Source organism: Pipistrellus kuhlii, unplaced genomic scaffold (assembly GCF_014108245.1).
Source record: "Pipistrellus kuhlii isolate mPipKuh1 unplaced genomic scaffold, mPipKuh1.p scaffold_m20_p_3, whole genome shotgun sequence".
NCBI classification, from domain to species: domain Eukaryota; kingdom Metazoa; phylum Chordata; class Mammalia; order Chiroptera; family Vespertilionidae; genus Pipistrellus; species Pipistrellus kuhlii.
In genome coordinates, this window is record NW_023425529.1 from 110,471,762 (window position 1) to 110,499,265 (window position 27,504).

The 27,504-nt window shown below is 37.9% G+C and overlaps 1 protein-coding gene across 3 annotated transcripts in view; it reads left to right on the forward strand.

The window, feature by feature from the left end:
* Positions 1–22,446, forward strand: part of NUFIP1 (nuclear FMR1 interacting protein 1) — a 35,800-nt gene extending 13,354 nt beyond the window's left edge. Inside the window, exons 6-10 of one of the 3 annotated variants that reach the window (XR_004991097.2) lie at positions 733–825; positions 6,747–6,937; positions 11,054–11,170; positions 11,335–11,469; positions 20,537–20,666. Coding sequence is in view for 2 of the 3 variants with exons in the window: in XM_036456196.2 (XP_036312089.1) it covers positions 733–825; positions 6,747–6,937; positions 11,054–11,170; positions 20,537–20,760; positions 22,152–22,268 (742 nt within the window). In the remaining variant the exon portion in view is untranslated. Of the gene's footprint in view, positions 1–732; positions 826–6,746; positions 6,938–11,053; positions 11,171–11,334; positions 11,470–20,536; positions 20,761–22,151 lie in introns of those variants that run through there. The other 2 variants (XM_036456197.2, XM_036456196.2) reach the window with 2 other exon arrangements.
* Positions 22,447–27,504: the final 5,058 nt, after the last annotated feature.

Here is a 27,504-nt window from a genome sequence, read left to right on the forward strand (position 1 = left end):
TGTTCATACAGAATGAACCACTTGCCATTCCCTGGGTCTCTCACACTTTCTGAGGCCTTGGTTTGTCTGCATTGTTTGCTCTGCTTGGAACACTCGAAAGCTTTTCTTTCTGATTTGTCGATTAACACCGCGTTAGACCAATTTCTTTCATGTTCCTTTCTTTCTGGATTTCTCTAGCTCGATATGATCTTTTCTTCCACCCTCCAATCTTTATATTCTTTGGGGATAATTACTATATTTTGTCCTTTGTTAAAGCTGTTTGTGTGCTTTTCTTATGCTACGTGGTGGACTGTCTTTTTTGAGAACAGTTCTCTTCCTCATCATGGTAACTTTGGATGTACCTACTATGTATTTGCGTAAGTAATTACATGCTTTTTTTTTTCTACAGGTATGTACACACCGTATAGTTGAATTGGACCAGTTTGAGCACATTGTATGATATATTTGATTTAAATTCTAGTGTAAAGCTCCTTACTACACAGACTGGTAACAAAAATTGTGGACTCACAGTTGGTCTACACCTTGAGAAGCATTGTTATAATTGACTTTTTTCCCCTTAAAAAGATTTTAGAAGGATTTAAAGGTTTATATAAATTTCATATGAAGGTTTATATAAATTGTTTATCATGTTAGTCATTAAACCAAGATTGATAAATACAGCAATTGCTTGATTGTGTGTTTACAGTTGTTTTCTAAAAGGCCTTTTATAATTTTTTTAACTTTATTTTGTAGAAACTACCCAACTCTGGCCAATATTGAAAGGAAGAAGAAGTTAAAACTTGAAAAGGAAAAGATAGGTGCAGTATTGACAACAACACAGTTTGGGTAAGTTCCTTAAAATTGCGTGCATTCTCACTTATTTTAAACAATTACACTTATAAATAAAAAAGGGAGAATATACCAAAATCTTAAAATCTCTACACTCCCAATTCTGAAATATTTGCTTTTGTACTCTTTTGCTTAAATTTTTTAAAATAATAATTGCCCTATATTTGTATGGTTTCCAGAAGATTTATAATTAATAAGCCTTTCTGTCTTTGTCTCCCAGCTAAACAGTTTTCCTTCCCCAAATCAGTCCATTTTTGTCCTTTCACAGATATCCCATATGTATATGTATACATCACATAGATAATCTTTTTTCTTTTTTCCCACCATGCTACATCTTGGTTTTTAGCCAAAAATATACTTGTAGATTGTGCCATATTAATATATAACAGGTCTCTTCATTCTTTAAGGATGTGTAGGAAGCGTAAGGATATCCCACAGGGTCTTTTTTTGGTAACTATTGACAAACATTTAAATTCTTTTTTTTTTTTTAATATATTTTATTGATTTTTTACAGAGAGGAAGGGAGAGAGATAGAGAGCTAGAAACGTCGATGAGAGAGAAACATCGACCAGCTGCCTACCGGGGATGTGCCCGCAACCAATGTACATGCCCTTGACCGGAATTGAACCCGGGACCCTTCAGTCCACAGACCGACGCTCTACCACTGGCTTCGGCAAACATTTAAATTCTTACTAATCTTTTACTAATAAAAAGTTGCCATTATTGTTCTATACATACATTTTATACATGTGTAGGTGTTTCTGAGGATGGATTCCTAGAAGAGGATTTGCTGTCAAAGAATATGTGTATTTGTAATATTGATGACTAACTGCCAAATACCTATTATAAAAGTTGTTCTAATTTACTCTTCTACCAGTAATGTATGAGACGCCCTATTTTCACTATCCCTCATCTTCATTTTTTTTCCAGAATATTTTTCTTTTTTTTTAGTGAAATGTATTTTTAATATAAGCAAAATATACGAATCTTATATGTACAACTTGATAGATTTGTGTACACAAACAACTATATACCTATGCATTTAGGCAATTTTGTCATTGTGTGAACATTTTAAAGTGTATTTATGCAAAGTTGGTAGTATTGCCTACTGCACACCTAGGCTATATGCTATATCTCATTGCTCCTCGGCTACAAACCTGTACTAAATACTAGTTGTTAACACAGTGGTAAGTATTTTATGTCTAAACATAGTAAAGGATAAGAAAAATACTGTATAAAAGATTAAAAATGGTATTCCTGTATAGGGCACTTTCTATGAGTGGAGCTTGCTGGACTGGAAGTTGCTCTGTGTGTTTCCAGTGAGTGAGTGATGAGTGAATGAAAGCCTAGGGCATTACTGTACACTACTATATATTTTATGAATTTATAATGTTTATAAAATGCAATTTATAAAACATATTAAATCAAGCACAAGAGAAAATGATCAGTCAATAGATGCAGTAAACATGATATGTATAAGACTCTACTAATGTAACTCAGTATACTGTTTTATAGTAAACTTTTTTTTGTAAGTAGAGAAAGTGTTCTAAAATAACAATAAAAAGAATAGTATAGTAAAAAGAAAAAAAAAAAAAGCCAGTGTCATTTTTTACCATTATTCTTTTGTGTGTAATTTCAAAATTACTTTGTGAGGTTCATTTATATTGTGTGTAGCTATAAATTGTTTATTTTTATGGCTGTGTAAAACTCAATTGTGAGAATATATCTCTTCTCACTGTTGGACATTTGGGTTGTCTTCAGTTTGGGCTTTATGAATAAAGCTGCTGTGAACATTCTTTGTTGAGGTATTAGCAAAGTAAATTGTTCTATGGTTCTCTGCAAAATTAGGATGTAAATTGTTCTATGGTTCTCTGCAAAATTTGGAGCATATATATGATTTATTGGAATGAGACTTCGTAAAGATGATGGTGAATCTAAAAGGATTAAGAACTTATACATTGCAGAGATATTAAATGAATACTGGAACAGGTGAGCAGGAATTCTTCCCAGGGTTGTGTTTCACAGAATCAAAGAATGAAGCTGAAGCCAGGACCAGAGGAGTTCAAACAAGGCAGGAGTTTATTGCAAACAAACACAGGCTCCCCACTCAGAGGGGATTCAAATGGGTTGCCCCTGAAGCTTTCTGCTTTTCCCTTACGTCTGCTAATGGCCTGCTCTTTGTCTATCTGTGCCTCTCTCGGATTGATTTCTGGACTTTTTGCGACATTTTGTTTTGCACTTGCAAGAAAAACATCCTTGTTTCAAAACACCCAGTTTTTCTGCATACTGTTTTCTGCAAAACACATTTTTTTGTTTGTTTCAGCTAGGTCCACTATAATTCTTTCTTCTACTCCTAACCCTATCTACTAATTCTGCTTTAATTTCTTTCAATAATAACTGCCATTTATTAAGGGCCCAGTAACTTGTTCTAGAAGCACTTTATGGTAATTGTCTCTGCATCTCTGATTCCCATTCTACATACAGATGAGGGAGTAAACGGACTCAGGGGTATTAATATTGTCCAAGACACAATGAGAAGATGGCAAAATTAGGATTTGAACCCAGATTTCTAATTTTTATACTTCGAACTGCAATCTCTATTATTAATGGAGAAATGAATTTTGCCTGATGACAAATTAGGATAAACATATGTATCTTTGTGAAAACTCAGTCCCACCAAAGGATATATAGTCTTATATTATTGTCTACTGGGAAAAGACCTGTTTGTTTTTTTGTTAATCCTCACCCGAGGATATTTTTCTCATTGATTGGGAGGAGGAGTGAGGAGAGAGATTGACTGGTTGTCTCCCCTACTTCCCCGACCAGGAATCAAACCCGAGACCTTTGGATGCCCAGGTGGATGCTCCATCTAGTGAGCCACACCAGCCAGGGTATAAACCTTTTTTTTTTTTTATGGCCCTTTTTTGCCCTGGCTGGTGTGGCTCAGTTGGTTGGGCTTCATCCATGCACTAAAAGGTTACCAGTTTGATTCTCAGTTAGGACACATGTCCAGGTTTCAGGCTGATCACTATAGGAGGTAGCTAATCCGTGCTTTGATCTCACATCAATGTTTCTCTCCCTTTCTCTTCTTCTCTCTAAAAAAATCAATTAAAAATTTAAAAAATAATAAAATGGCCTTTTTTAAATCTACATATAGTTTATATTAGAATATGCTCACATATTATTTGTTTTCCTCCTAAGAGGAGTAATTGTAGTGGTTGACAGGGCACTTAACTTGAGGTAGCTGTGAAATTGTGCACAGTCTATAAATTTATCCTCCTGTAAAGTAAATAGTACCTGTCTAATCAATTTCAAAGAGCTGTCATGAAAATTAAGGCAATATATTTGTAAATGCTTCAGAAACTTTAAGATTCCTTAAAAATGAGTAGACAGAAGTTAGCACACTTTTCAAAAAATGATTTCAGAGAGGAAGGGAGAAGGAGTAAGAGATAGAAACATCAATGATGAGAGAGAATCATTAATTGGTGGCCTCCTATGTGCTCCACACCCAAGGCATGTGCTCTGACAAGAAATTGAACCATGAGTCAAAGCTCAACCACTAAGCCATGCCGACTAGGCAAAAGTTAACACATTTTGTAAGTCTAAGAAACACTTTTTTTTTCTAATAAATTTTTATTGTTCATATTATTACAAATGTCCCCCCCCCCTCCATTGCTCTCCTCCACCAGGTTCCCACCCCATCCTCTGCCCTTTCCCCACCCCCCATTGTCCTCATCCATAGGTGCACAGTTTATGTTCAGTCTCTTCCCACATCCCCCTCTCCCCTTTTCCCCAAGAATCGTCAGTTCACTCCGCTTCCATACCTCTGACTCTATTATATTCAACAGTTAATATTGTTCATCAGATTTTTTTTTTAAATCCCTTGGTTTTTAGATTCACTTGTTGATAGTTACATATTTGTTGTTCATAATTTTTATCTTTATTTACTTTCTCTTCTGAGTGAGTAATTCATATAATTCTGGTTTGGTGGTGATGAACTCCTTTAGTTTTTTTTTTTAATGAGTGAAGCTCTTTATCTGACCTTCGATTCTGAGTGATAGCTTTGCTGGATAGATTATCTTTGGCTGTAAGTTCTTACTATTCATCACCTTGAATATTTCTTGCCATTCCCGTCTGGCCTGCATGCTTTCTGTTGAGAAATCAGCTGACAATTGTATAGGTGCTCCTTTATAGGTAACTACCTGCTTTGCTCTTGCTGCTTTTAATATTCTCTCTTTGTCTTTTGCTCTTGGAATTTTAATTATGATTTGTCTTGGTGTGGTCCTCTTTGAATTCCTTTTGTTTGGAGTTCTGTGCACATTCTGGATTTGTAAGTCTAGTTCTTTCACCAGGTGGGGGAAGTTTTCTGTCACTATTTCTTTCAGTATGTTTTCGATATCTTGCTCTCTCTCATCTTCTGGGACCCCCATAATTCTGATGTTGGTTCGCTTGAAGTTGTCCCAGAGGTTTCTTACATTATCTTCAATTTTCTGGATTCTCTTGCCTTCTAGCTTCTGTGGAAGAGTGTCTTCTGGCTCTTTGTGTTCCAAATCTTTGACTCGATTCTTGCGATCTTCCATTCTGTTTTTAGGACTCTGTATAATATTTTTTATTTCAGACAATGTATTCTTTATTGTTGATCCCTTATCATTTCTTGTTGATTCCTTATTAATTCTAGTTGATCCCTTTTCATATCCTCACAGGTCTTATCGATCTTTTCTAGGAAATTATTGAAAAACGTTATAAGTGTAGATTTGAACTCTATATCCAGTTGCTTTTTGTCCTCCATTTCTTTCATTTATGATCTATTTCGTCTTGGCATTTTCGCAGCTTCCCTGATGGGGCGGGGTTTCATGGTGAAGCCTGCAGCTTTGGCTTCCGTCAGCCCCGCCCTATGCGGCTCCTGAGTCTCAGGGTCCTTCAGTACTCGTTGCAAGCGCCTCTGAGAGAAAGGTGCTCTTGATTTTTGCCTGCTATCAAACAGTCTAGTCTGTCCCCCAGTGGGCCCAGAACTGGGGTTCAGTTAAGTGGGAAGTGGGATTGGAGGTGGCGATCAGAGCAGTCTGGAGCCCCTGTCTCCTTCCCGCCAGGGCAATCCCGTGGCACAGCCAATCGTCCCTTCTCTGCGCGCAATGTGTGCGCCTCCGGGACCTCCTTTCGCCGCTCCCCCGGGGTTCCGCCTTACAGCCCAGCTCCCTCTGTTTGAGCCTGGATTCCCCGGGTCTGGCCTAGAACTGGGGTTCAGAGCAGTTGGAACTGGGGCCCAGCCCACTCTGAGCTTTTATCTCCTTCCTGCTAGGGAATGCCAGCCAGGCACTCAGCCTCCCTCCTCTCTGGCTCCGTCCTTCCGCGCGCACCACGTGTCTCCGTACCTTAGGCTTTTACAGCTCCTCCGAGCTTCCTTCTGGTTTTCTCCTTGCTTCTCATTGTAGAATTTCCAGTCAGTCGACTTTCCTGTAGTTCTGGGTAATGTCCATTTTATATTTTAGTTGTATTTTATTGAAATTGTTGTGTGCGGCTGCGGCTAGGTGTTTACCTGTGCAGCCATCTTGGATTCTCCTCGAAACACTTTTTTATGTACAATAGGAATGAAAGAAAGCTGCCAGTTAAATTCACCTGCTGTTGATTATACAACATAGCCCAATTTCAGAGGTATTAAAATATGGGAAGCAATGTGCATCTTGGAATTGATAAAATGTGTGTTGTTCTTTTAAAGTTCTTCCATAGAGTTCTCTGTCTTTGGAAACCATTGAATTTATTTTATTCTGTTCTCTTTAATGAACTAGGCTACAAGTGAGTGATTGACAGATTTCTTTTGCATTCAGTAGATTTTTTCAAATATTTTTTGAAAGGTCAGTGTCTTTTATATTAAAAATAGCATATATATAATTTTATTTATTTATTTTTTTTCTCTCCAGTAAGATGAAGGGAATGTCCAGACATTCACAGATGGCAAAGATCAATTCTGGCAGACATCACAAATGGGAAAACGATTCTGCTGGACAGAGTGCAGCCAACAGATCAGGCATTTGCTTGGTTAATTCAAAGCCTGAAGGTCCACCCCAGGCAAATGCAGACCCTCTGAGTGTTTTGGTAAATACTGATTCTGGTAAGTTAAACTGGGAAAAGGTGTGTTTATAAGTAGAGGCAATGATGCTGAAGTTGATTCTTGACAGCATTGTTTGTGGAGAGTTTATTTATTTTTTAAATTTTATTTTTATTGATTTTAGAGAGGAAGGGAGAGGGATAGAGAGAGATGGAAACATCAGTGATGAAAGAGAATCATTGATCAACTGCCTCCTGCATGTCCCCTTCTAGGGATCGAGCCCGCAACTCAAGCATGTGCCCTTGACCGAAATCGAACCTGGGACCCTTCAGTCCACTGGCTAGGGCTGTTTGTGGAGAGTTTAATGGCAAATATGTAAAAAGGTAGAATGATGCTTTTGTTTTTACTTTTTTTAAATAGGAATTCCTTGAGAGAGAAAAAACTCATTTTAGGACATCTTTTCTGAACTGGGGAGGTGTACCTATGAGTCAGGCAAGAAAGATAATGGAAGAAAGATAATGTATGTTGGATAGTTTCCATAGTATGATGTAATCTTGGAAGCTTTCTTAAGATTGTCCTAAGTGTGTTGATGCTGTAGATTCAAATTTGCTCAATTATTTGAATTTTTACCACCATAAAGTAGTAATCCCAATGGAAGTTAGTATTATTTATGCTTCTGATAATTGGGTAAATAATATTAATTCATTGTATTTGAGTAATGCTATTCTTCCTCGGGGCATAGAATATATTTATGTGTTTATTGAATTCTCTCTATACCTTATGGGGCAAGTTTACTCTTGCTTATAAATTGAAAAATTAAAGGGCCACAATGCTGCTATCCCATACAAATCTCATTCAATCTCTGAGACTTCATTTTCCCTTCTGAAAAATGAAAATCCTATCTAATAAAAGAGTAATATGCAAATTGACTGTCACTCCAAGACACAAGATGGCCACACCCATATGGTCAAAGATGGCTGCCACAAGATGGCCTGCAAGGGCAGTTGTGGGCAGTTAGGGGTAACCAGGCCAGCAGAGGAGGGCAGTTGGAGGTGACCAGGCCTGCAGGGGAGAGCAGTTGGGGGAAATCAGGCCTGCAGGGGAGGGCAGTTGAGGGGACCAGGCCTAGGGGAGAGGGCAGTTAGGGGCAACCAGGCTGGCAGTGAACAGAGGAATGCATATATCATTGCAAATATATAATTTCCAGGTTTTTTTTGGTATATATGCAGGAGAGGGATTGCTAGCCCATATGGAAGCTCTGTTCTTAATTTTTTGAGGAATCGCCAGACTACTTTCCATAATGGTTGTACCAGTCTATATTACCATCAGCAGTGAATGAGGGTTTCCTTTTTCTACATCCTCTCCAATGCTTGTTATTGCTTGTCTTATTGATAATGGCCACTCTAATAGATGTGAGGTGGTATCTCATTGTAGTTTTGATTTGCATTTTCCTAATTGCTTAGTGAGAGTGAACATTTTTTTTCATATATCTATTGGCTGTTTGTATATCTTCTTGGGAGAGGTGTGTTTTCAGATCCTCTGCCAACTTATTTATATATATATATATATATTACTGATTTTTTACAGAGAGGAAGGGAGAGGGATAGAGAGCTAAAAACATCTATGAGAGAGAAACATTGACCAGCTGCCCCCTGCACACCCCCACTGGAGATGTGCCCGCAACCCAGGTACATGCCCTTGACCGGAATCAAACCTGGGACCCTTCAGTCCACAGGCTGACGCTCTATCCACTGAGCCAAACTGGTTTCGGCTCCTCTGCCTACTTTTTGATTGTTTTTTTGTTTGTTTGGTGTTGAGTTTATGAGTTCTCCATATATTTTGGAAATTAAACCTTTGTCAAAGCTATTATTTGCAAATATCATCTCCCATCTGGTTGGCTGCCTTTCTGTTTTGTTGTCAGTTTCTTTTGCTATGAAGAAACTTTTTAGTTTGATATAGTCCCATTCATTTATTTTTGCCTTTACTTCCTTGAGATGGCTTCCTTTAAGAAGAGGACCTTATATCTGTTGGAGATATTCTAACCCTCTAGTTAAGAATTGGGATTTGTAGTCAGTTGGCCAGGACTTAAATTTGACCCAACTATTATATACTAGTAATTGTGTTGCCTAAGGGAAAATTACTCAGTTCCTTTGAATTTTGTTTCATCGCCTGGTTAGCCATTTGATTCCAAATCCCAGTTCTTAACTAGAGGGTTAGAATATCTCCTACAGATATAAATAAGGTCCTCTTCTCAAAGGAGGCCATCTCAGGGGATAGTGATACCTCATACAGGTGAAATGTGCTCATGCTTTTAAAGAACAGGTATTGCCCATTTTGATATCTCTTTTTGGGCCTTAGAAGGAAATAATAGTCGGACCGGTTTGGCTCAGTGGTAGAGCGTCGGCCTGCGGACTGAAAGGTCCCGGGTTCGATTCTGGTCAAGGGCATGTACCTTGGTTGGGGGCACATCCCCAGTGGGGGATGTGCAAGAGGCAGCTGGTCGATGTTTCCCTCTCATCGACGTTTCTAACTCTCTGTCCGTCTCAATTCCTCTCTATGTAAAATCAATAAAATATATATATTTTAAAAAAAAGAAGGAAATAATAGTTTGGCCTATCATCATTCAAATAATGGGATGAACAATCTCTATACTAATATTATTGTAGATTGTTTTTAATCCATTGAAAATATATATCTATATTCATTATATCTAGAGAGATAGATAAAAAACAATACATATTTCCCTTTCCCTTTATTAATCCAGGAGAGAAGATGATAAGGTAGCATAAAAATGCCTGGCCGGTGGAGCTCAGTGGTTGAGCATTCACCTGTGAACCAGATCACAGTTCAATTCCCTGTCAGGGGGTTGCAGGCTCAATCCCCAGTATGGAGTGTGCAGGAGGCAGCTAATCAATGTTTCTCCTGTCCTCTCTGAAATCAATAAAAAAATATATTAAAAAAAAATTGACAAGCAGTTTTTGGAGGGTTTGGAATGGGGCAATGTGGGTGAGTGGAGGAGAGAGGATTTAACTTCAACCATTAGAAGGTAGTAGTTCCACATTCACAGAAGAGTATACTCCCATTTTCTATTGACATGTTTTGCTTTCCCCTAGACCTGTGGTCAGCAAACTGCGGCTCATGAGCCACATATGGCTCTTTGGCCCCTTGAATGTAGCTCTTCCACAGAATACCACTCCTTGGGCAAATCTATTATGAAGAAGTGGCATTAGAAGAAGTTTAAGTTTAAAAAAAAATTGACTCTCAAAATTTCATTCGTTGTTCTATTGATATTTGGCTCTGTTGACTAATGAGTTTGCTGACCACTGGGCTAGATTGATTTAGTGAACATTAAATGCTGTTTTGAAACATCTCATATTGGTTTTGGGTTGAGTTAGTTCATTACATAAACAAGTTACTTATTGTCTTCATTCTTCGGTCAGGCTTTATTTTTATTGGTTGTTTTGAATACATTTAATATATTTTTAGAGCTGCCAAAAACAAATGTAATAGGTAGTGTCCTGGGGCTACAGCTAGGCTTGTTGGGCTCCGATCAAACACTTTACCTTTGGCAGGCTCTTGAGTACTTCAATTCTCATGCTTGGCTTGTTTAGTTAAGTTCTTAGAAGTTCAAGTTCCAGATAATAAAAACTTTGGACAGATTAATTTCAGCAAAATTCTTTGATTAAGCTTTTATCTATAGAATGGCATAAATATTATTTCTGTCCTTAAAACCAGTCTTAAAAATAACAGGTAGATATTGTTATATTTTATTCCTAAATCTAATTTTCAAAGTCTGATCCTAAACCAGGGAATTTAATATACATCTGGTCTTTCTACTATCTTAATGAAATTAATAGCATAAATAAAGTAAATACAATAAATTAATAGCAAAGGCTGTAATTAATTTAAAGAAGGCTCAAATTCCATAATCTGAAATAACAGTTGTGTATAGCTTCCATTTGCCCCTGTGTCTTCTTTTTGGGGCAAATTTCTTCTCTAACCATGAAGATTTAAACCAAGGAGAAATTTTTCAGGTCCTTTGGGTTTTGTTCTTTGGGAAGATTTAGGAAAAAATTCTTTTTCCTAACACATGAGGGGGTGGGGGGCTGTCAGTTTTCTTTTTATTGTGGTAGATATTTTTGGTATACTGTTTTACTCTTAGTTCTTTCTCTATTTTAGAGTCTGAAAAAGAGGAAAAACCACAAAGTACTATCATACCCAAGGAAGTGACACCAGCCCTGTGCTCATTAATGAACAACTATGGCAGTCTCTCTGGGTCAGAGAGTGAGCCAGAAGGTAAGCCATGGCCTCAGTTGTTACAATGGGTTTGTTTTATTTTGTTGCTTTTGTCTTTGATATATACTATGCATCACTAGTGTCCAGTCATGTGTACATACCCAAGGAAATATATGTCATGCATGTTCCTATTTGATATTGAAATTCCTATTTTATTGATTCAGAAGTAAAGTTAACATGTGACAGAGGAAACAAATGGGGAAATGTATTGCTATTCTGGGAGAAAAGGGTAAACATAAAGTGAGAGAATGGGAAGAAGAGAGAATATTGACTAATGGTATTGAAGAAAATTCTAAAAGATATAACAAAGAAACTGAATTTCTTGTCTCTACTCCCTGCACCTTTGGTGGTTACAAAAAGGTCCTTTATGACAGAGATGATGCTATTAACTTTCTTAAATATATATATAGGGTATTGCTCTTCATAGAGCAGATTTACATAAATTATCTCACTTTTTAACAAAGCAGCCCTGCCGAAACCGGTTTGGCTCAATGGATAGAGCGTCGGCTTGGGGACTGAAAGGTCCCGGGTTCCATTCCGGTCAAGGGCATGTACCTTGGTTGCGGGCATATCCCCAGTAGGGGTTGTGCAAGAGGCAGCTGATCAATGACTCTCTCTCATTGATGTTTCTAACTCTCTATCTCTCTCCCTTCCTCTCTGTACAAAATCAATAAAATATATTAAAAAAAACACACACACAAAGAAAAAACAAAGCAGCCCTGTAATTGCAATTGCATTAGTTTTAAAGGTTGGAAGAAATGAATCTTTTCTAGAGTCTTTCTGAGAAGTCAGTTATGTCTAGAAGACCTGCTTACCCTTAGAGATGATGTTGAGCCAGTTTAATCTCTAGCATCTCTTTTTAAGAGCACTTAAAAGAGCTGTGAGTTGCCTTGGCTAGTGTGGCTCAGTTGATTGAATATCATCCCATGCACCAAGAGGTCGCTAGTTTGATTCCAGGTCATGACATGTGGCCAGGTTGTGGTCTCAGTCCCCAGTGGGGAGTATTCAGGAGGAAGCCAATCACTGATTCTCTCATCAATGTTTCTCTCTCTCTCTCTCCCTTTCTCTAGAATCAATAAAAACATATTTTTTTAAAAAGAGCTGTGAGTAGGCCATTGATCTGTTGCAGTGTCATTTGCAGTTTTTGTTTTTTTTTTGTGTGTGTGTGTTTTTTTAATATATTTTATTGATTTTTTACAGAGAGGAAGAGAGAGGGATAGAGAGTTAGAAACATTGATGAGAGAGAAACATCGACCAGCTGCCTCTTGCACACCCCCTACCAGGGATGTGCCTGCAAACAAGGTACATGCCCTTGACCGGAATTGAACCTGGGACCTTTCAGTCTGCAGACCGACGCTCTACCACTGAGCCAAACTGGTTTCGGCTCATTTGCAGTTCTTAACCCAATGTTCTTACCCTGTTTCCCCGAAAATAAGACAGTGTCTTATATTAATTTTTGCTTCCAAAGATGCGTTAGGTCTTATTTTCAGGGGATGTCTTATTTTTCCATGAAGAAGAATACAGTACACATTGATTGTTAAATGAAAATAAAGGAATTTTATTACCTGTATACGGTACGGTAGTATGGTAGTTGTCAACACAAACCAGACAAACTGTGAATCCTACAGTATCAATAATTTACTCATTTATTCAATGACAATCATGTCATCTTCTGGAACATCATCATAACAATCCAATTCCTGAATTTCCTGGTGAATTTCTTGTGACTCCATTTCTTTCAGAATCAGTGGACCAAATCTCTCATGTTTAGCAATAGCACTGTCTTTAAATTAGTACTTCTTGTCAAGGTAGCCTGCTTGTAGTGCATTTGCAATGCAACTGTCAGTGATTTTCTCCCATAAATTCTTCACCCAAGTCACAACTTCTTGCAGTTTAGGTTCCACTAAGTTTCCACGCTGATTTCTCTCCATTCTATTTTTAATGTAGTCATTAATTTCCATGCGCAAATTGTCTTTGAATGGCTTGCTTATTGCAATATCAAGAGTTTGGAGATAGGCCTTATTTTCGGGGGGATGCCTTATATTTCACTCAGAAGGAAACCTGTAAGTAGGTCTTATTTTCAGAGGATGTCTTGTTTTCGGGGAAACACAGTATCAGTAATTCAGCATATGCTTCATGAATAAGCCTGGGTGCTGCTGTTGTGGAAATCTTACTCTTCATAGTATCTGGTCTAGTAATAATTAATGTCGTTTTTAAACATTCGTTTAAAATCTTGCTTGGCGTTGACTTGTATTGACATAACCTTCAAACACGTGGTATCTACAGAACGTGTGAAGTGCAATTAACAAGTTTTGCTTGAAAAAGTTTGTGTTTAGTTTGGTTTTTGTTGCAAAACTAGGGCTAAGAAGATGGCGGATGAAGAGCATATTCGGCACTGCATGCTTTACAAGTTCCAATTAGGAAGAAAAGCAAGTGAGGCTGCAAAAAACATCTGTAGTGCTCTTGGTCAAGATGCAGTTAGCGCCAGAAAATGCCAGCGTTGGTTTGAGAAATTTCGCGAGGGAAATTTTTCGTTAGATGACAAGAGTGGTCGAGGTCGTGTGTCCAATTTTGATCAAGAAGCTCTTCAAGCTCTTTTGGTGCAAAATCCTCAAATTACCCAACAAGAGCTTGCGACAACTTTAAATTGTTCACAAAAAACAATTTCCAATCAATTGCGTGCACTTGGCAAAGTCCAAAAGTTTGGAAAATGGGTTCTTCATGAGTTGACCGACAACAATCATAATCAAAGAGTCACAATTTGCAGTTCTCTCCTCTCTCGTCAAAACCGTTTGCCGTTTTTAGAGCAAATTGTTACCGGAGATGAAGAATGGGTGCTGTATGTTAATTTGAAAAGGCGGCCTCAATGGTTGGACCAAAATGAGGCTCCGCAGCCCACGCCAAAACCTGACTTGCATGCGAAAAAAGTGATGTTGTGTGTTTGGTGGAATTTTAAAGGAATTCTTCATTATGAACTTTTACCATCTACCCAAACCATTACAAGTGCAGTGTATAGTGCCCAATTGGAAAGGTTAGCCCAAGCTTTAAGAGAAAAAGAACCCGCGCTGATTAATCGGAAGGGCGTAATTCTTCACCACGATAACGCACGACCGCATACTGCAAGAATCACTGCTGAAAAACTGTGCCAGTTGGAATGGGAAGTTCTCCCTCAACCTTCATATTCTCCTGATATTGCCCCTTCCGATTACCATTTGTTTCATTCTTTGCAAAACTTTCTTCTTGGAAAAAAATTTAATAATGAAGAATGCCTCAAAAATGCATTGACCGAATTTTTTGCATCAAAATCACAAGAATTTTACAACAGAGGGATTAAAATGCTTCCTGAGCATTGGGCACAAGTAGTAGAAAACAACGGCAACTATATTGTTGATTAAATTTTGTTGTATTGTTTAAATAAATTCGATTTTAAAAAAGTATTAGAAAACGACATTAATTATTACTAGACCTAATAATTTTATTTAGGCTTTACCAACCGTGAGGGAATTCATGTGTATGTATCGCAGGACAAGATGAGTAATCACAATAGGAATGTACTGAAGATCAGAATATAGAATCTAACTGTGAATATGTAGGATGAAGGAAAGATTTGAATGTAAGTGGATGAGGATGGTGGAACTTTGATGTTGACTAGGCTAGAGATAATCAATGTTTGTATAGTTGGAAGATGTTAAAAAAGAAAAAAATGGGTTTTAATATGAAAGATAATGGTTAGATCTATCTGTAACAGGAATTTTTTTTTCTTTTCCCTTTTAAAATGGGCTCTGGCTTACTGTGGTAACTGGTTAAAAATTACTTGAAATTTTTGAAATATAAATTACTTTGGCTTTATCAAATAGTGTCCCCTTTTAAAAAAAATGAAAGTAGTATTTATCTCTTTACTCTTGTTTCCAGTGCACTGATATGAAGATGGAGTTATTCTTTAAACACATATTACATTTTCTGCTTATCAGTTGTATTTATGACATGTGATAGCAAAGAAAGCTATTATCAGATTACAGAATCCAGTAAAAACAAGCTGTGTGGATGCTTTCTTCTCTCTCTGTCTCAAGATAAAACATTTAATGCTTTTATACTCATGTCTTCATTTTGAGGTTACCACCTCTTTTAACTAGAAGGAAGAAAAGAAACTGAAGGCATCTTTGAGGTCCCACCCCTTCATTTTCAAAGAACCTTAAGCTTAGAACAGATAAGCTTCCAAAGCTAGTGTGAGCTGAGTAGATGCAAAGCCTAAGTTTAGGGACTTAAACGTGTAAAGAAGCCAGCAATAATGCCTTCCAGTAAAGCCTTCCTCTGTGTGGCATTTGTTGTCTTATTGCACAGTAATGCATTACTTTTGTTGTTGTTGTTGTTTGATTGGGGTGACATTGGTTAATAAGATTGTATAGGTTCAAGCGTACATTTCTGTGATACATGATCTGTATATTGCAGTGTATGCCCACCCCTCAAAGTTAAATGATCTTTCACTTATATATTTGGTCATCATATATTTGGCCTCCATCACTGCCCTCTGGTAACCACCATACTGTTATCTGTGCCTATGAGTTTCAGTTTTGAAATCATATAGTTCTTAGCTTTTTCTGATGACTTATTTTGCTTAGGATAATATTCTCAAGGCCCATCTATATTGTCACACAAATGGCAGTATTTCACCTTTTCTTATGACTGATATTCCATAGTGTACATGAACCACATCTTTATCCAGTCCTTCATCGAAAGACGCTTTTGTCGTCTCCATATCTTGGCCACTGTGAACAATGCTACAGTGAACATAGGGGTGCATATAACTTTGTGAATAAATGTTTTCAAGTTTTTCGGGTAGATACCCAGAAGAGGAATTGCTGGGTCATATGGTAATTCAATTCTTAATTTTTTGAGGAACAGCCATAGTAGTTCTACTAGTTTACATTCCCACCAGCAGTGAATGAGGGTTCCCTCTTCTCCACAACCTTTCCAATACTTGTTATGAACTGTCTTCTTGATAATAGCCATTCTAACAAGTGTGAAGCGGTATCTCATTGTGGTTTTGATTTGCATTTCCCTAATAGTTAGTAAAGTTGAACATTTTTTCTTATATCTGTTGGATATTTGTATGTCTTCTTGGGAGAAGTGTCTGTTTCAAGTAGTCTGCCTATTTTTTAATTGGATTGTTTGTTTGCTGTTGACTTGTATGAGTTCTTTATATACTTTGGATATTAACCTCTTGTTGGAGCTATTCTTTGCAAATACAGTAAAACCCTTGATTTTTGGGGCCTTGTTTTAAAAGACTGGATTTAACGGATAAACTATCCAGTCCATATGTCACTTGTGAAAATTAACAGCCCTGTTAATTTTAAAATGCTTTTAACCAAGATTTGCTGAGGATTTGTCATATATGGCTATGGCCTTTATTATATTGAGTTACTTTCCTTCTATTCCTATTGAGTATTTTAATAATAAGTGGATATTATGTCTTATCAAAAGCTTTTTCTGCATTTATTGATAAAGTCATCTGATTTTTATTTGTTGTTTTGTTAATGTAGTTTATTACATTGATTGATTTGCATATTTTGAACTTTCCTTGTGCTCTTGGAATGAACCCCAGTTGGTTGTGATGTGTTATTTTTTTATTTATTGTTGTTTTTGATTTGCTAATGTTTTGTATAGGATTTTTATATCTGTATTCATCAGAAATATAGGTCTTTAGTTTTCTTGGTTCATGTTATTCTTGCCAGATTTTGGTACCGGTGTTATTTTAGCTTCATAAAATGTGTTAGGAAGTGTTGCCTCTCATTAAAATTTTTTGTAAGAGTTTGAGAAGGATAGGTATTTTTGGTAGAATTCACTGGTGAAGCCATCTGGTCCTGGGCTATATTTTTTGGGAGGTTTTTGATGGTGGTTTCAATTTCCTCATTGTTGATCAGTCTATTTAGATTTTCTAATTCTACATGATTCAGTCTAGGAAGGTTATATATTTCTAGGAACTTATCCTAGAAACTAGAGGCCCAGTCCACAGGGATGGAGGGAGTCCGTCAGGCCGGCCTGCACCCTCTCCAATGCTGGACCCCTCGGTGGGGATCTCTTGCAGTCCAGGACTGCTGGCTCCTAACTGCTCGTCTTTCTGCCTGGTCACCCCTAACCCTTTTGCCTGCCTGTCTGTTCGCTCCTAACCAACTTTGCCTGCCTGCATGCCTAATCGCTACTAACTGCTCCCCTGCTGTACTGATCACTCCTAACTGCTTCTGCCTCGCCCTGCACCTGGGACTCAGGATTCCCTCCTCTGGCTGGCCACAGGCACCCAGAACCCGGGCCGGCTTTGCCTAGGCTAACCGCAGCCGCAGGTGCCTGGGACCGTGGGGCGGGCCAGGTGGGCTGGGGCGCAGGCACAGGTGTAGCCGCTGGTCCCCGGACTGTGGGGCATGCAGCTTGTCCCTCTCCCGGGCTGCAGCCTGGCTGGTCCCCATTCCTCCGAGAGCTCATTTGTGCCTGGCTGGTCCTCATTCCTCTCTGCCCAGTGTTGAGTGTCTGAGCAGTTATGGCATGATGCCATGAGGGTGTGACAATGTGAGGGCATGATGACCATTTGCACATTAGCTCTTTATTATATAGGATAACCCTTTTTTCCTGTTTTCTATACCTCCATTGGTTCTTTTTCTTTGTATTTCTGTTGTTGTTTGAAGTATCCCATACTTCTTTCCTCTGTTTCCTCTTTTTTTAAAGTTATGTGCCTCAGTTTGGGGTGTGTGTGTGTGTGTGTGTGTGTGTGTGTTTACCACTAGGTTTATGAAAAAGAAATGTCCATATATACCATAGTCCTTTTTCTTTTGAATGCATCTGATCTCCATCTGGAAATTCTGACCTTTTCCCTGTCCCTTTTTATGCTTTTGTTGTTACAAATTACCTGTTTATGCTATACGTTTGTTAACAATCTTACTTGTAGGCGTTTTGTTTGTTTTTTAATGATTTTTAAAATATATTTTATTGATTTTTTTACAGAGAGGAAGGGAGAGGGATAGAGAGTTAGAAACATCGATGAGAGAGAAAAATCAATCAGCTGCCTCCTGCACACCCGCTACTGAGGATGTGCCCACAACCAAGGTACATGCCCTTGACCGGAATGGAACCCGGGACCTTTCAGTTCTCAGGCTGATGCTCTATCCACTGAGCCATACCGGTTAGGGCTTACTTGTAGTTTTGCCTATTCTTTTCTTATAGGTTACTGTTTATTAATAGATGTGTTTGATTTTGTGTAAATTCATTTTTAAAAAAATATATATTTTATTGATTTTTTACAGAGAGGAAGGGAGAGGGATAGAAAGCCAGAAACATCGATGAGAGAGTAACATCGATCAGCTGCCTCTTGCACACCCCCTACTGGGGACGTGCCCGCAACTCAGGTACATGCCCTTGACTGGAATCGGAACCCGGGACCCTGGAGTCCGCAGGCCGACGCTCTATCCATTGAGCCAAACTGGTTTGGGCATGATTTTGTGTAAATTCATTTTGACTAATTGTCCAAAATTCCCTGCCTTACAGAAAAGCCCTTGCTAGACATTTCCAAGCCATAAGAATTATTTTATGTAGTTTGAATTCAGCTTTATTAAGCTATCAGGTCACTAGAAAATTTCTAGCTTTCAGTATTAATTCTGGGCTATAGAATAGGATACTCAGACATAGGGACTTTGGAATAAATAAAGGAAATAAAGTGGGCCTTCTCTGAGCCATGAAATAGCATTTAGAAAGCTGCTTATATAAGTGGATTCTAGATGAAGAGGAGCAGTCTGATTTTCACAGATATTAACAATTGTATATTTTTTAAAAGATACCCTCATAAAGGATTAAAGAGCTATACAAAATGATATGCTGTCAGTATCAAAATGAGGAGCATGAGGAGTGCTTATAAAGTTACTCTGTGACCCACCCAGCATACCATACGCACTCCCTAAGCACTTATTTTATACAATGATATATAGTTTTCTTAAGTCTTTATTGTTGAGAGTATTACAGATGCCCTCCTCCCTTCTCTTCCCCCATTGGCTCCCTCCACCTGACTCCTGTCCCACCCCTGGCCTTACCGCATTATTGTCTGTGTATCTTTATAGCTGAGGTCTGTCTCAATTTAGGAATTGACATAAAAATGTATTGTAGATCTTAAACATAAGTAATGCTTTCCTGGAAAGAGTTTTAAACAAGGAAAGAGCCCATCAAGAAAGATAGAAGTAAAAGGGGAGGTTGTGCCTTATCCTGCACATAGGAAAGAAAATGTCAATGAGTAGTATTTTCTCCTTCCCCCCCAGTATATTTTTTTATTGGTTTCAGAGAGGAAGGGAGAGGGGCAGAGAGATAAAAACATCAATGATGAGAGAGAGTCATTGGTTGGCTCTATTCTGCGCGCCCACACGTTTACACACACACCCCGCACTAGGGATCTAGCCCATAACCCAGGCATATGACCTCCTGATTCATAGGTTGATGCTCAACCACTGAGCCCTTGATCAGAATCAAACCCAGGATCTTCAGTCCATGGGCTGATGCTCTATCCACTGAGCCAAACCAGCTAGGGCTGTCTCATCTGTTTTTATTTTTTTCCTGCCTTTGGATTAATTCTATATTTTTAGGCTAGTGCAGTGTTGGTTTATTAGATATATCTCTTTGTTTTCTTTAATAAGAGTTGGTGTAGAGTTTATAATATGCAACTTATCAGTTTACTTTCAGATGATGTTATAGCATTTCACATACAGTTTAAGAAATTTATAGCAATACTAGAATTCGTGCACGGGTGGGATCCAGCTGGCCCGCCCCAATAGGGGCTGATTGGGCTGGCTGGAGGGAGGGGCCACAGGCGGTTGGCCGGGTGGCCCCACCCCCTGTTTGAACTCCCAGTCAATGGAACAATTTGCATATTAGCCTTTTATTATATAGGATATTTACATTTTTCTCTTCCCTTCCTTTGTGTTATTATTATCATAGATTTTATCACTACAGATGTTATAAGCCCCACATACATTGTTATTATTTTTGCTTTATATTATCATTATATTTAAAAGAATTTTCAAACAAGAAAATAATGTGTTTTATATTTATTCACACATATTGACTGTTCCTGGCACTCTTTATTCTTCTTTTGTATAGATCCAAGTTTCAGTCTTGTATTATTTCTTTCATAAGGATCTTTAATTCTTTGTGGTAATCTCCTCAAGTCTTGGCAGTTATAACTCCCAATTTTAAAAAATTATTATAATACATAGTAAATTAATAATTAGGCAATATTATGGCTGGGAGAAATTATTATGGGTTTTGTTGTTGTTACCTTTTAGAAGGATAACTTGTGTTTTTGTTTTCTATCTTTGTGTTTTTTATCTCATTTAGAAACTCCCATTAAGACTGAAGCAGATGTTCTGGCGGAAGAACAGGTTCTTCATAGTGATTCTCCTAAGGGACCAAATCAAGATGTTAAAGTGACTGTTAATTTCTCAGAAGCCAGGAGCCAAAAGAAAAATTTCAAAAAGACAAATCCAAAGAGAAAAAAAGATTGTCACAACCATCATGCTTTATTTGAACCAAGAACACATCATCCATATCTCCTGGAAATGGTAAATGATTTTTCTTTTCCCCACCTCTTTATTTTATCTTTATTTTCCCCCATCACCATTTATCCCTGCTCTGGGTCTTCCATCTCCACCCAGCCTAGACCCTCCACAATCGCTACACTGTGGTTCATGTGCATGAGTTATTTCCCCCTCTCTCCCCCCCCCCCCTCTCTCTCTCTTTCTCTCTCTCTCTCTCTCTCTCTCTCTCTCTCGTTTTTTGTTTAATCCTCACTCGAGGATATTTTCCCATTGATTTTTAGAGTGGAAGGAGGGGGGAGAGACAGAGAGAGAGAGACATAGATATGTAAGAGAGAAATACCAATTGGTTGCCTCATATGCACCTCAACCAGGTCAGGGATAGAGCCTGCAATCAAGATATGTGCCCCTGACCAGAATCGAACCGCTACCTTCAGTCTACAGGCTGACGCTCTATCTACTGAGCAAACCAGCTAGGGCTTTCTCTCCCCGACCTTGTCTTACCGCCCCCCCCTTATATATATATATATGTGTGTGTGTGTGTGTGTGTGTGTGTGTGTGTGTGTGTGTGTGTATGATAGAAATAGAATTATTCCTAAATTTTTAATGGAGTTAGTTGTAAAACTGTTGACATGCTGTGAAAACTGTTTGGTTTGCCTTGTCAGATAAGTACTTGTGCTATAGCTAAAGTGTTCTGTGGCTACACTCTATGAGGATTACATGTAGACACAGTTGCTTCTGATTAAGTTGATCTGAAATGAGATCTCTGTTTTGTAAATTTCAGTGCTATATAAAGTAAATTGTATTTTTAAAATGTTTGCCTAATAGGTGCAAATTAAATCATTTTTCCACTGAAAATTCCTATGTGATGTTTTCAAACTACATTAATGACATCAGAAAATAAGTTGAGGTCACTTTTATCTTTTTGACAAATTACATATGATTCCTTGGTTATGTAGTTATTCTAAATACCAGTGATTTTTAGCTTTCTTTTAATTGCAATAAGCACAAAAATGGGAAGTTATAAAAGTCCAGGAATATTGGGATTTTTAACTACTAGTATTATTACTATCTTTATATCTCTACTTACCAATTTGCATACTGTTTATAGATTTGAATTGGGGAGGGTCCTGTTTAATATGATTTTTATATTAAAGAATTACAGTCTTTTAAACCTTTTTTTTTTTTTATTGGTCCCTCGTCAGATACTCCTAGAGAAGAACCCAAATGTTAACATTTATGCTGTTTAAAAACCTAGATAGTCTTGGTATAAATTAAGAAGAAATGTTTTTGCATTCTTTTTTGGCAAATATAATGTACATCTTTATTTTGTTCAATGGGAAAGTCACATATAATATTTTAGATTATGTTTCTTGGGTATGTTTTATTTACTAATCTCTGTATTTATTGTTTTTTAGCTTTTAGCTCCAGACATTCGGCATGAAAGAAATGTGATTTTGCAGTGTGTTCGGTATATCATCAAAAAAGACTTTTTTGGACTTAATAGTAATTCTATGAAAACTGAAGATGTGTAGGTGTCTGATGTTTCAGCACTCATAACTGAAGCATTTAAAATAGTGCCATGCTCAAGTTAGTGGAAGAAAACTTTTTAAACTGGATTAGTCTTTGAATTGTAAGATTCATGTGATACTATGTTGGATTTTCAATTATTTTCTTTGAATCTGTACAAATAAATACACAATTGATTTTTAATACTGTGTCTTCTGTATTGTTACTAAACAGAATTCTCTTTATTTGTATATATTGTATGTATTGCTGTCATGTACGGAAATCTGCTGTTGGATCAGTTAAGAATTAAGGATATTGGTGTAGTAGTAAAGAATAAAGCTTTAAAAATGTTTAATTCAGTTGAGCAAAGCTATAGGTTAGAGAGAGAGAGATACAGTTATTTTGTTTTTAATGCAGGAGAGAAGTATTCTGTAGGAGGAGGAAATATTTTAAAAATAAACCAGGTTAAATAAATGTAATAGAAAGTCTTGAGATTTACATTTTTAGTTTATTTCAAAGAACATTTTGAAATTCACCTATTATCACTACTTAAGTAGCTCAAATATTGAATGTTTGAAATAGAATATTGATATGGCCTCTGTGTATATTTAGATTCAATTAAAGTGCTTGTTTTGGTATGGTTCAGAATCAGGCCTTTTTAAATTTCCTCTTGAAAAAGTATGTTAAGTGTAGTACTTGATGAGGTTCAAATCATTTCTTATAGCCGAAACAGTTTGTGAAATAGTTACCTCAGTTTTAGGTTTAGTTAAAATTTACCCTATGAAGATAGTAACTGAATCTTTTTTAAATGTTTTAAATAAAAGTTACTGAGATCTTTTTGTCCTCTGTAATACAGAGACTTTGATTTTATGTTCCTGTGCTTGCTAGAGTTAGAGCTCTACCCTTCTGACAGATAGCTAAAAGGGGAGGGGTTTTTAAAAATTAGTCTGTTCTTATAGTTGAAAATTTAATTTTATCTGGCATTGTAATTATCTAAGTCGGAAGGCAGGAAAGCTGATAACAGCTCTTAGCCCTCTTGCTGCTCCTCTAAGTCTTAGGATGCTACCTGAATCATGGAACTGCTGTCGTGTGGCACCGTGACATCATAGACCTGAGGTTAAAATTCATGTGTACATCAGTTTCCAACCTCGTAACCACCCCCAGATTTCTTTATTCTGTTTTATTCTGTTTCTCCAGTGAGCCCCATATTTTGAAAATATCTGTCCAGTACATTAATTCAGTCAATATAATACTGTTGAATGTTTACCTATGCCACCACTGTGCATAAATTAAACATATAAAAATGAATAAAGCCTTGCCTGACTTTAGGAACTCAGTTTAACTTTTATATTATTCAAGATGTTATTCCAAACCCAATTCACCTCATTAGGATGAAGTAACCAATATTATAAATTGAGCTGATATTCAAAATATGACTTAATCTGCAGTTTATCACTAGTTAGCATGCAAATTCCATGGGCCTTAAATACATAATTGAATTCAGACTCCTAGGCTACTGTCATGGACCGCCGTATCTTCAGAGATGTTAGCAATCATTGCTTTAAGGTGTATTGTGCAGAGGTTTGTTTTCATTCTTGTTTTCTAATAAATGAAGCACTGCCTTAGCTGTGTCTGACAGTCTTTAGGTGAGGTGACTGTTGTTATTCATTTCTTTTGGGTAAATTTCACATTCAGTTGTCTGTATGTTTAACCCAGGAATTATTTAAGTGTGTTTAAAATTTCCAAGTTGGGGTTGGGGGATTGGTGTAGGGTAGAGAGGGGAGTCGGAATTTTGAGACTGTAACATGATTGCTGGCACCTAATATTGCTGATTAAAAGTTGAATAACAATCTGATTCTGTTTATTGGTAAAGACCTTTTTTTTCCTTCTGAAAAACTTTTAGGGCTCTTTTTGTTTTCTTGGAGTCCTAAAATTTCACCAGTATGTGCCTAGATATGTGGGACACTTATCATTCATACTGTTTTACCCCATGGTTTTTTGAATGAAGAATTGTGCCATTCTTGGATTAATTTTGAAAATCATTTACTTAATTGTTTTCTTTCTATTTAATCTACTTTGTTTTTCTGAAACTCATCAAGTGAATATGGGACCTCCTAACTTGATCCTCTGTCAGTTCACCTTTATTTTTTGTCTTGGTCTTTGTTCTCTGTCCCAAAAGAATTCCTCAAATGTTATCTTCTAGATGACTAACCTCAAATGTGTCCATTACACCATTATTTAGCTTTTCCATTTAATTTTTAAGTTTAGTAATTTGTGTTTTTTTAATGTTTTATTTTATTTAAAAATATTTTTTATGGATTTTAGAGAGGTAGGGAGGGAGCAATAAAAACATTAATGATGAGAGAGAATCATTGATTGGTTGCCTCCTACACACCCCCTACTGACGATTGAGCCTGTAATCCCTGGCATGTGCCCTTGACTGAAATCAAACCTGGGACCTTTCAGTTCACGGGCTGACACTGTCCACTGAGCCAAACCAGCAAGGGCAGTAATTTGTTTTTAAATATTCAAGTTGCTTCTTATTCTAATTGCTTTTTTTCATAGTTGTACCCTTACATTTCTGAGGATACCAATTAGAATTTTCACATTCTTCTCTATTCCTTAAATTATTTGTGTTTTTCCCCCATTGATTGTCAACTTTCTGTTTGTTCACTTTATTGATTATCTGTGCTGCTATTTGTTCTTAAAGGATCACTCTTAGATTGAAAGAGATTCCCTTGATTGGAAGTTGGTGTGGATTTCCCCCACATTTGTATAAGCATTCCTTTCTCCAAAAGATGTTCACTTTGAGAAAAGGGGCTTGTTCACACAGATGGGAATACACAGATGGGGAGTGAGCAGAAGAGCTAAGCTCTTGTCCCATCCTCACTTCCATCTCTTTGCCAAAATACAAAGCACTTTATTCTGAGGATGGTGGTTTTTTGCCCTGGGCGGAACTATCTCCCACTCTCACCAACCATTGGCTTTGGAGGTGGGCAAGGTTAGGACTTGACAGTTGCAGCTCGAGGCCTCCAGCTTTTATCAGTTGTTGACCCTAAGCTTAGAATATCCCTGTAATTGCTTTTCCTTTCTGATTGTTGTCTCTGGGGCTGGTTTGGGCTAAGGTTTTCTTCTCTTGTTTCATGGCAGTCTCACCAGCTTTACAGTGTCCTGGAACTTCATCAGAATCACATGGAAGGTTTGTTAAAACCCAAATCACATGGCCCTACCCTCTAAGTAGGTTGGATATGGCCTGAGAATTTGTATTTCTAACAGTTATCAGGTGATTTTCTTGGTTATTTGAGGGACCACATTTTTAGAAACACTTTGAGGGACTAAGAGGAGGCTGTCAAAACCACTGGTATCTTAATATCATGTTTAATTTTGTATTCCTTATTACAATTCGTTCTTTCAAAATATACCATTTCAAGGAATTTGGAGCAAAGGAGAGAGGTAATACACTTTTAATCTGGACTCAACAATCTCTTCACTCGTTATATTCCTTAGTTTTTTAAGTAGGCATCTTTGTTTAAATTATTTTTCTCCTTTCTATGACTGTTAAAAAAAAAAAAAAAAAGTATTGCATTTTAGAAAATTTCAAACATATGCAAAAGTATAGAGAGTAATAATACTCCTTTCCCAACCATCACACTGTTTCAATACTTAATCCATCCGTGGCCAGTCTTGTTTTCATATATAATTCATGCATTTCTTCTAACCTTACCCCACACACCTGAGATTATTATTTTTTTAAATATATTTTATTGATTTTTTACAGAGAGGAAGAGAGAGGGATAGAGAGTTAGAAACATCGATGAGAGAGAAGCATCGATCAGCTGCCTCTTGCACACCCCCTACTGGGGATGTGCCTGCAACCAAGGTACATGCCCTTGACCGGAATCAAACCTGGGAACTTTCAGTCCGCAGGCTGACACTCTATCCACTGAGCCAAACCAGTTGCGGCCACCTGAGATTATTTTGAAGTAAATACCCAGTGTCATTTTATCCCTATATATTTCAGTACAAATCTCTAGAAGATAAAGGACTTTTTAAAACGCCACATCTTTAAAAATTAATTCTCTACAGCTTTCAACTATCCAATCAGACAAATTTCTGTAACTTTTTAAGATAACAGTTAATATTCTGTATATTCCATTTGTGCCTTGTGTATATAAAAGGTGCCATACTGGAAAACTATTATATTTTGGACATTTTTTTTTAAATCCTATATAATAAAAGCCTAATATGTTAAGTGTCTGACTGTTTGACCACCAGTGCACTGAGCACCAGAGGGCAGACACTCCAACAAGTAGATTAGCTTGTTACTGGGGTCCGGCCAATTGGGACTGGGTGAGATGGACTGGACACGCCTTGGAGCCCTCCCGCAGTCCTGCCCTGGTCTCAATCATGCACTAGTGGGGTCCCTCAGACTCGCCTGCAACCTCTTGCAATCCAGGACCCTTAGGGGATGTCAAAGAGCTGGTTTCTGCCAGATTCCTGCAGGCCAGGCCAAGGGACCCCAGTGATGGCACCAGGCTACACACACACACACACACACACACACACACACACACACACGAGTCCTGGTGCATGAAATTCATGCCCAGGGTGAGGGGGGTGTCCCTCCCCAATCCAGGACCCCTCAGGGGATGTCCAAAACTGCCTCTCTCAATCTGGGACCACTGGCTCCTAACTGCTCACCTACCTGCCTACCTGATCTTCCCTAATCTCTGCCTGCCTGCCTGATCACCCTAACCACCTCTGTCTGCCTGCTTGATTGCCCCTAACTGCTCCCCTACTAACTTGATCGCCCCTAGCTGCTCCCCTTCTGTCTTGATCGCCCCTAACTGCCTCTGCCTTACTCTGCACCTGGGACCTATCATTCCTTCCTCCAGCTAGTCACAGGCACCTGGGACCCTGGCTTCCCTCCCTCTTGCCAGCCACAGATGCAGGAGCCCAGGACTGCGGAGCAGGAGGCCTGTCCCTCTCCTGGGTCCCCATTCCTTTCTCCCCAGTGTTGAGTGTCTGAGCAGTTATGGCATGACAACATGACGGCATGATGACCATTTGCATATTAGCTTTTTATTATATAGGTTATTATATAGGATTGATTTCAGAAAGGGAAGGGAGAGGGAGATAGAGATAGAAACCAATGATGAGAGAATAATTGATCAGCTGCCTCCTGCATAGCCCCTACTGGGGATCAAGCCCACAACCCAGACATGTGCCCTTGACTGGAATTGAACCGGGACCCTTCGGTTC